At 51.2% G+C, this 10,360-nt stretch overlaps 1 protein-coding gene across 1 annotated transcript in view; it reads left to right on the top strand.

Moving 5' to 3' along the window:
* Nucleotides 1–1,611: 1,611 nt before the first annotated feature.
* GPR162 (G protein-coupled receptor 162) overlaps nt 1,612–10,360 on the top strand; it is a 30,894-nt gene continuing 22,145 nt past the window's right edge. The window contains exon 1 of the mRNA XM_075613061.1: nt 1,612–1,698. Within this exon, the coding sequence (XP_075469176.1) occupies nt 1,612–1,698 (87 nt within the window). The remainder of the gene's footprint in view (nt 1,699–10,360) is intronic.

Below are 10,360 nucleotides of genomic sequence, written 5' to 3'. Positions count from 1 at the left end.
ATTGAGGCCCCCCACAGACCATCCTGCTAGGCACATCTTGGAGGAGAGGAGAAGGCCTGTACACCTTTGGAGTGCTGTGTGTGCTGCCACTGCTGCTGTGTGCGAGCAAGAGACAATAAAGAGACCTTTGCTGCTTTTACCAAAGACTGTGTGTGATTCGGGAGCATTCACCCTGGGACCAGGGTCATTTCTTCTATACGGGTCCTACCCCATACCCCTGGGAAGGTATAGAGAATGGAGGCGCTGCACCACTAAAGAATGACGGCGATTACCCTAGAAGCCTGGTCCTGTTATCCCCAACATCACCGCGAGAGACTCAGGCCCTCCTGTTACCAGCAGGTATGCACCACCCAAGCACATGTAGCCAGCCCTCACACACCCTAGATATAGCATCTGTGTCTAGGGGGGGGGGGGGAATATGGGTTACATGTGTAAAGTGTGTGCAGGTGATACTCAGCGGTTACCTTCAATCTCAGGGAGATGGAAACTCGTGCAGGGCTGGTATGGTGAGCAAACATTAAACACGGTGCCAGGAACATTTCGTAAACTTTATTAGAACAGTCCGAATTTTCAGGTAAGCAACAGGACAGGTTTTCATAAGTTATGGTAGACACACTCAGGTTTCCTCAACCTTGAAAGTCACTTTTTTTTTTGTCTCCTCAAGCGCCAAGCTTGGGAGAGCGTGCGTGCCCGCGCATGAGCACTCGCGCACCGCGTGAGCGGGGACGTCTCCATTACAAGAAGAAAAAGCCGCAAGCGCCGAGCGCACAGCACGCTCAGCACCAACCGGGACGCAGCTTAAGACAGAGCTGGAACCTTCTTCCTGCACTTCCTAGCAATCTCCCCCCCCCCCCCCCACCTTATATAGGAGATTTGCCCTAACTTAGAAAACAGGGAAAGTGGCGTACACAGTTACAGGGCTGGGAGAGCCCGGAGATTCCCTCGGTGCGGGAAGAAAATATGATCTGAGGAAAATATCCAGGCCCCAAACATTTATAACCTTTTCCCCACCCCTGATGCTGGGCAGAAAAAGAGAAGGTTTACTTCCCCGGCTCCATCATTTGACGCCGTGTTCCCATGCGTGTTCCCAACGCTGTTGGAGACAAGGTAAGGGAACTTACAGGTGCCTTGCGCGTTCACCCGGCATTTAATTTAAATGCTTTGGAGAAGAGCGCGGGCCTCTGGAAGTGCCGCGCCCCCTCCGCCCCCAGAAAATCCCACGACCCCGGCAGTCTGCACACCCCTGCTCTAAAGGGTGGATTTTCCCAGTACCTTCTGGAAGGATTTTCCATTCTTATTTGAACATAGGATTTGACCAGACAGGTTATTCCCTGAACCGAGGAGCATCGATTAAAAAACGCAAGTATTTTGCTTCCCTATATCTGATTAAGGGCGTGCAACACAAAACCTCTCTCTTTTTCTTTATATAGCGCCATTAATGTACATAGCGCTTTTTAGTTCAGAGTCCACGTTGCTGTCCTTGGCTGATGCATCTGTGGTGCTCACCACCAGGTCCGTGGGAAGGCAAGGCATAGCATCCAGCTCTTCTGGGACCTCCATGACCGGCAGAGCAAGGCATGGTCTAGTTCTTGATTCACTGCAGCCTTCACAATGGCCATTGTGAGGCGAAGCACAGAATCACTGATCCGCTGGGCGAAGACGGCCATCTCCACCGCAGTCCCAGGGGTGATGTCGGAGGTAGAAGCCGGGTTCAGGTCCACAGCAGGCCTGAAGTAGGAAATATCACACCTAAGGCCGCGCGCATAGTGCCTGCGACCGGTGACGTGACAAGTGACGTCACCCATCGCCGCTAGCGAAAGTTATATTTCGCTTTGCGGCTGCGTCGCAGGCTTCCGGGCATTTGATTTGTTCAGGGGCTGTCACATGAGGCGAGAGCCCTTAAAAAATCAAATATTCCCGGCTTCCAAAGTCCGCAATGCGACGTCGCTCCGTCGCATTGTCGCTGTTGCGCTTACTATAAGCGCACGCGGCGGCAATGTATTTGTTTTTGGGCAGTGTCACCGTCGCCCGTCTCGGGCACTATACGCACGGCCTAATGCCGCACGATGAGGGCACCAGCACTCCTCCAGGCCATCCACATAAGGGGCAGATAAGTTGCAGGAACTCAGTCCTCATAATATTTACCATCAAGATCCCACCAGATCGCTCATAATAATAATAATAATAATAATAATAATAATAACAACGTTGGGCCACCACGTTAGCCATTTTTGAGGTAGAAATAAGAGCAGTTGGGTCAGTACTGGTCTCGGTCTTGACTCTCTTAGCAATGAAAGTTCTTCACTGTTGGGTGCAATTCTATTTCCTCCCTGTAAGATTGGTTACTTCAGATTAGTTACATGGAATTGATTACTTAACATTAGCTACATGAACTAGGGCCTGTAAAGTATGTAACCCCTTAACTCCCTGTGGGGACCAGGACTCGCTGCTAAGATACATTTTAGCATACCCCCAAGGGTGCTACATGTATGTATGGTACAGTACACACTGGATTCCACACAACCAGGGCAGGGTATACAGGAGCTGTTCAATGTACAGTATGCTGGGAGCTGTCCAACAGCAGTCAGGAGTCCTGGGTACAAATGCCTGATTTTGAGTTTAGACGTAGTCACGTCATGTCTTAGGTAAGGCCCAGAGTTAGGCACAACAGAGACACAAACAACTAATCTTAAACTATTAGCATGAGGCCTTAGGTTCGCAGAATTGGCTGTGCGTAAATGTCACGTCTTGTGCAGTAATTACATCTTGCGCCATGTTTGCACTTAATTGAATCAGCACAAGCGCTTAAACAGCAATTCTTGATATGAACAGCACTCCTAATTATAAAATAATAAACGGAGATGCCCCAATGCACATCCAAAAGGGCACGTTATTTAGTATATTACTATATGGTTTTTTTCTAGATTTCTTTCTTCATAAGTATGGGTCATTTAGTTCAATACTTTGGAGTGAAGACATAGAACAGCCGCAGTATAGAATAGGCAGTGTACGACCTGCTGAGATGGGGTTACGTGACGTGGACGCAGGCTTACAATGTTTTGGCCAAAGGCTTGAACTAAATGACCCATACTTATGATGGCAAAATATAGAAAACACATGTAAATAACTTGCCCTATTGGATGCGCATTGGGGCTTTCTTGTTTATTGTTGTATACTTGGCCACTTTCCCAGCAACTCTCAACTGACACAAACAAATATATAAATATACAACAATGTGGGTCTGGGTTGTGATCCTGCTAAGATTGTGTATGTTTAATTATAAAACCAATTAGAATAGAGGGTGATATGAAACCTGTCACTCACCCCAAAAGTGACCTAAAATAGACCAAAAATATATGTTTCAATACAGTTTTTAATAACAAATGAGATGCTTTTATTATAAACATTATAACAAATAACTTCCAATACTCACATCCCAGTCACACATTGCAATGCAGGTAAGTGAAGGATTGGTTGAAACAGCAAAGTCCAAAAATAAGCACCAGTCACCGGGTAAATGGAAAAATAAAAAAGGTGTATTAGTTACATATTAAAAACAGAAAAACACAAAGGACAGAACAGGACAATTCTCCCACGCGTTTCAGGCTACGCAGCCCTTTCTCAAGGAGACACTCCTTCGCTTACCTGTATCGCCTGGCCGATTGGAGTGGCGCACATCCGTAGCGCAGGTACCACCTTTGGAGTCACGCGACGCATCACGGGACAACGCCGACGGAAGACGGGCACCTCCACGTGCAGCGAGAGACCGGAGCAGTAACCGGAGCCTTCCCGGACGGACTGAAGCCGCAGCACTGCCACTGGCCTCAGCACTCGGGATCTCTACGGCTCCAGCTTTAGGATTCAGGTAATTACCACAATACCTCTGGACATTTGGGGATGCAGAAGTGATGGCCGAGAACTTTATTGGGGAACGGGGATGTAGAGGTATTGGTTACTGACTGCTTCACATTCCCCACCAGTTCTCACATAGTGTCCACCTTTCCCCTACCAGTTTTCCTTTTCACATCATCACCGTGATGTCACCTATCATTAGTTTTCTACCTGCTTTATGCTACGGATGTAGGTCCAGGCCATACTATATACGGACATTATATATGGACATTATATTTTGGGACTCCTTGCCAGGCTCCGTGAGTTCCCATCATTGCTATTTTTGGAGCTGAGAGTAGTTTTTTTGTGTTCTCATACATTGCAAAGCAGCTAATTCTCAGCCAGTGACCGAGGGAAGGGCACTTTATAGCCTGAGGCGCTGGTCCATCTTTTTGGAAAGGTGCCCCTCACCACTGGCTGAGAATTAGCGGCATTGCAATGTATCACCGGGATATGAGCACTGGATATTATATTTTTATAATATTTATAATTAAGCATGTGATGATTTTTAATGGAATACTCTAGTACCGGGACAACATTTGTAAGCCCTTAAAAAACATGACTTCTGGGGGGGACTGACCTCACTCTGCCACAGCTGAGCAGTAGGATAGCTGTTCTAAGGTGTATTTTAGGCTCTAGATCAGGGGTGCTCAACTTCAGTCCTCAAGCTCCCCAACAGGTCAGGTTCTCGGGATATCCCAGCTTCAGCACAGGTGGCTCAATCAGTCCCTGCTTCAGCACAGGTGTCTCAGAGGCTCAGTCTTCGACTGAGCTTCTGATTGAGCCACCTGTGCTGAAGCTGGGATATTCTGAAAACCAGACCTGTTGGGGGGGGGGGGGCTTGACCCGCCAGTAGTTAAACTTCTACATTCCCACAATGCTGTGAGGTGTTACTTTTTATTGTGCGGAAAAATGTTAGTGCTTTAAAAAAAGAAGTTAAAAAAGCGTACAAACCTTCACAAAATGCTCATCGTGTGTACGACGGCTTCATACACGCGGCGAATAGTTTGTTGTTTGAAATTCATTTTGACGTAATGTGTCATGTTGAATACTGTACCTGATTGATACAATTGAAATGAAAACACAATTGTGTGTATTTGTTCTGTTTAAAACAAGAGTTAGTAAATATAAATTGTTAGTGTCATATTATTTATATTAGCCATACTGCAAAAATAATACATTTTGTTTACCGGTGTAACCCCCCAGGACACGGCCCCTTTGGGAATTACATTCCACTGGACCATGTGCCTGTGATTAGCCAGTGGAATGACAGTTGGTGACAGTTGGAAAGGGAGCTGAGGGAGTGAGGGTGTGCAGGCCCATCCTGCACAGAGAGTCCATGTAGGACCCCTAAGAGAGAGTTGCCCCACTGGACCAGTCCATGCAGCAGGGCCCAGCAGAGACCAGGACCTGACAGTGCAGAGGGAAGCAGGCAGACAGAGGCTACTACAGAGTGAGATTAGGGAGCCAAGCTGTGCAGGAATTACACCAGGTTGGAGTGGGTGAGCTAACCCACAAAGAATATAAGCTGCAGTTATATTCCCATCACAGTTTGATCTTTGTGAAGCACCAGGCCTGCAACACACACACAGTTTATGAGCACCAACGATTGTGCTAGCACACCAGGATCTACAGGCCAGTACCCCATGATTGGGAGGCTGGACAGAGATAAAAGTTATTATTTGTTTGTGCAGCGTTCGCACTGTTGGTGCAGTTTGTTTAAGTATATGTGTGTATGGAGTGATTCTCAGATTAAGAGTCACTGTACTGATTCATATGAGATATGTAACACCACAAATTATAGCTATATGAGTATATAAAGCTTGTTATAATTCATTATCACTGTGTTGTGTCTACTCACGACAGTCTGACATGTACCAAACACTATAAGAATGAAACAGTAACCCACAGGACTCAGGCTCCCACTTCAGTGATAGGCCATATAATCTGAGGTAAAATAAAGAGGGGTTACAGCTGTATAATGAAACATTTGTACTGCATCAAATACATTTCCGGTTGATACATAGCAATTTAATTCTGTGCTAAGAATATAAACAGATGTTTATGGCGTTATGCTAAAATTGGCTGACGATTTTGATGCACTTTCTCCTTATTTTTGGCACACAAACGTTCTTCTTTTTTTAGTACACGCTATTTTCATCCGTATGCCAAGCGCAGTTCATCTCTGTGCGGCCATAAAAAGGATTTTTGCTGCTAATGCTGCAGATTGGGAAATGTTAGGTCAGTAGACAGGCGCACAGCAGCACAATTGAACATTTCCGTGCAGCACTGTTACAGCAAAAAAAAAAGCCATTTGTGACACCTAGTACTTAGGCCTCATAAACTCCAGCCCTATAAATTCTCTCTTCTTCTTCTCCGAGGTCTTGGTGCGTTTCCAAGAATATCCTGCATTACCAGTTATCGTGCAGCAATTACAGCCACGGCTCCAAAAGAGTTCTATAATGTACTCTGATTAGCAACTGGTTCTTCCAATGAGCACATCGTTAAGAAGGCGTCTTTATATTAGGAACAGACATTAATCCAACGCTACATTGGACCCTAAAACACGATAGGTGCTATTTAATGTGGGAACGCCCATGTGCAGTTTATTTCAATAAAGGAGACACGCCTCCCCCCATCTGTTGAGTGTCATTAGGTTAACGTGTCCCGCTCAAACCTATTTATTTTTTCGCCCCACTTTAAATCAGGGTGTTCTTTTTACAAGAAGGGTGAGGGTGCGTTACAACTCCATTGTCATTCGCCAACTCGAAATGGGCCCTTCTGGATATCTATTTTATTAAGTGTTTACACAGATGTATTTAATTATGCAATATCACAAGTGCAATATGGGAAGTCATTACAGTGTTTCCCAATCCATATGCCATACAGTACATGCATTTGTCATGTATCTGCCCCCTCCACCCCCCACCTCTAGGACTATTATATGTGATGAGGCCGAGCCAGATACAGCTTATGAAAAGCTCGCTCTCCCAAATGAGTCTGTAATCCTGGGAAGGGGAAATTAATTCACTGCAAAATCTAACCCCCCCACCCACCTCCCACAGACACCGACCCCCTTCAGAGCTGGATACCATGCTACTGAGCTGCTCTTATCTAGCACAGAACTGGTTATAGCATCTCCACATACCAGCACACAGTGCGGCCTAAAGTCCGTCTGTCTCTCCCTCTCTCAGTCTTTCTCCCCTCTCTCTATCCTGCCCCCTTCACTCTGTCTTTTCTATCCCCCTCTCGTTCTCTGCCTCTACCCCTCTCTGTTCTGTGCGCTGTGAAGCTGTGCCCTGTCTAATCAAATGAGCTGGAATTTTCCCTGGCTACGAGAAGTCTGCTTCACATTGTATTGAATGGGGGGCTCTCCCTCCATCCCCGACTCTCTGCTCCCCTTTCTTTCTAACTTCTCTCTTCCGCTTTTTTCTCTCTCTCTCTCTCTCTGCCCTGTCTCTCTTCCCTCTGCCCCCCTTACTCTCTCTGTCCCCTTCTCTCCCTTTCTCTCTCGTTCTCTCTCTGCACCCCCTCTCTCTCTCTCTGCCCCACCCTCCTCTGTTCTCTCTCTGCCCCACACTCTCTCTTTCTCTCTCTGCCCCACCCTCTCTCTTTCTCTCTCTGCCCCACACTCTCTCTTTCTCTCTCTGCCCCACCCTCTCTTTCTCTCTCTGCCCCTCTCTCTCTGCCCCCCTCTCTCTCTCTGCTCCCGTCTCTCTCTCTCTCTCTGCCCCACTCTCTCTCTCTCTGCCCCACTCTCTCTCTCTGCCCCGCTCTCTGTCCCCCTCTCTTGCCTCCCCCCTCTCTCTCTCTCTCTCTCTCTCTGTCCAGCCTCTCTCTCTCTCTCCCCCCTCTATCTCTCTCTCTGCCCCCTCTATCTCTCTCTCTGCCCCCCTCTATCTCTCTCTCTGCCCCCCTCTCTCTCTCTGCCCCCCCTCTCTCCCTACCCCCCCTCTCTCTCTCTCTCTCTCCTGCCCCCCCTCCTCTCTCTGCCCCCCTCTCTCTCTCTCTCTGCCCCCCCTCTCTCTCTCTCTGCCCCCTCTCTCTCTCTCTCTGCCCCCCCTCTATCTCTCTCTGCCCCCCCTCTATCTCGCTCTCTGCCCCTCTTCTCTCTCTCTGCCCCCCCTCTCTCTCTGCCCCCCCCCCTCTCTCTCGCTGCCCCCCCTCGCTCTCTCTCTGCCCCCCCTCTCTCTCTCTGCCCCCTCTCTCTCTGCCCCCCTCTCTCTCTGCCCCCCCCTCTCTCTCTGCCCCCTCTCTCTCTCTCTGCCCCCCTCTCTCTCTCTATCCCCCCTCTCTCTCTCTGCCCCTCTCTCTCTCTGCCCCCTCTCTCTCTCGCCCCCCCACCCCTCTCTCTCTCTGCCCCCCTCTCTCTCTGCCCCCCCCTCTCTCTCTCTGCCCCCCTCTCTCTCTCTCTGCCCCCCTCCCTCCTCTCTCTCTCTGCCCCCTCCCTCTCTCTCTCTGCCCCCCCCTCTCGCCTCTCTCCTGCCCCCCTCTCTCTCTCTCCTGCCCCCTCTCTCTCTTTGCCCCTCTCTCTCTCTGCACCCCTCTCTCTCTCTGCCCCCCTCTCTCTCTCCTGCCCCCCTCTCTCTCTCTGCCCCCCTCTCTCTCTCTGCCCCCCCACCCCCTCTCTCTCTCTGCCCCCCCTCCTCTCTCTGCCCCCCTCTCGCTCCTCTGCCCCCCTCTCTCTCTCTCTCTGCCCCCCCTCTCTCTCTCTCGCCCCCCTCTCTCTCTCTCTGCCCCCGCTCTCTCTCTCTCTGCCACCCCTCTCTCTCTCTGCCACCCCTCTCTCTCTCTGCCACCCCTCTCTCTCTCTCTCTCTGCCCCCCTCTCTCTCTGCCCCCCTCTCTCTCTCTCTCTCTGCCCCCCTCTCTCTCTGCCCCTCTCTCTCTCTCTCTGCCCCCCCTCTCTCTCTCTCTCTCTGCCCCCCCTCTCTCTCTCTGCCCCCCCCTCTCTCTCTCTGCCCCCTCTCTCTCTCTCTCTGCCCCCCCTCTCTCTCTGCCCCTCTCTCTCTCTCTCTGCCCCCCTCCTCTCTCTGCCCCCCCTCTCTCTCTCTGCCCCCCTCTCCTCTCTGCCCCCCTCTCTCTCTCTCTCTCTCTCTCTCTGCCCCCCTCTCTCTCTGCCCCCCCTCTCTCTCTCTGCCACCCCTCTCTCTCTCTGCACCCCTCTCTCTCTCTCTCTCTGCCCCCCTCTCTCTCTCTGCCACCCTCTCTCTCTCTCTCTGCCCCCCTCTCTCTCTGCCCCCCTCTCTATCTCTGCCCCCTCTCTCTCTCTGCCCCCCCTCTCTCTCTCTGCCCCCTCGCTCTCTCTGCCCCCCTCTCTCTCTCTCTGCCCCCTCTCTCTGCCCCCCCTCTCTCTCTCTCTGCCCCCTCTCTCTCTCCCTGCCCCCTCTCGCTCTCTCTCTCTCTGCCCCCCTCTCTCTCTCTCTGCCCCCTCTCTCTCTCTCTCTGCCCCCCCTCTCTCTCTCTCTGCCCCCCCTCTCTCTCTCTCTCTCTCTCTCTCTCTCTCTCTCTCTCTCTGCCCCCCTCTCTCTCTCTCTCTCCTGCCCCCCTCTCTCTCTCTCTGCCCCCCTCTCTCTCTCTGCCCCCCTTCTCTCTCTCTCTGCCCCCCTCTCTCTCTCTCTCCCCCCTCTCTCTCTCTGCCCCCTCTCTCTCTGCCCCCCTCTCTCCCTGCCCCCTCTCTCTCTCTCTCTCTCTCTCTGCCCCCTCTCTCTCTCTCTGCCCCCCTCTCTCTCTCTGCCCCCTCTCTCCCTGCCCCCCTCTCTCCCTGCCCCCTCTCTCTCTCTGCCCGCCTCTCTCTCCCTGCCCCCCTCTCTCTCTCTCCCTGCCCCCTCTCTCTCTCTCTGCCCCCCCTCTCTCTCTCTGCCCCCTCTCTCTCTCTGCCCCCCCTCTCTCTCTGCTCCCCCCTCTCTCCCCCCCCTCTCTCGCCCCCCCTCTCTCGCCCCCCCTCTCTCGCCCCACCCTCTCTCTCTGCCCCCCTCTCTCCCCTCTGCCCCCTCTCTCTCCCTCTGTCCCTCCACTCTTTCCCATGCTCTCTCTGCCCCCCTCCCTCTCTCTGTCCTCCTCTATTGCTGCCCTCCTCTCATCGTCTCTCTATCTCGTGTGTTTCACGTACAGCTGGCTGTGTGCGAGTCCCCCCGGGTGTGTGTGTGTGTGTGTGTGCGCGCATGCTATGTAATGACACACACAGACAAGCTCCTGTCTCCATGGCAGCCGTAACTAGAAGGTTAGTCTCTATCTGTCTCCCTCGTTTCCCCGGCTCCGTCGTTTATTAATGGAGGGCCCTCACTCCTTCCATCCGCCTACTTCCCCTCGTATCACCTTCACCCCTTCAATTGTACCTCCGCAGATTATTCCCCATCCTTCTTCTCTACCTTTCTCTTTTCCTTCCTCATCCCTGCAGGCCAATTGCTTTCCCATCACCAAGTCCTTTATCTCTACCCGATTCCTCATCACACCTCTCCGTGTATCAC

The sequence above is a fragment of the Ascaphus truei genome, chromosome 8 (assembly GCF_040206685.1).
Source record: "Ascaphus truei isolate aAscTru1 chromosome 8, aAscTru1.hap1, whole genome shotgun sequence".
Lineage (NCBI taxonomy): Eukaryota > Metazoa > Chordata > Amphibia > Anura > Ascaphidae > Ascaphus > Ascaphus truei.
This window is presented reverse-complemented; position numbering and strand designations above follow the sequence as displayed.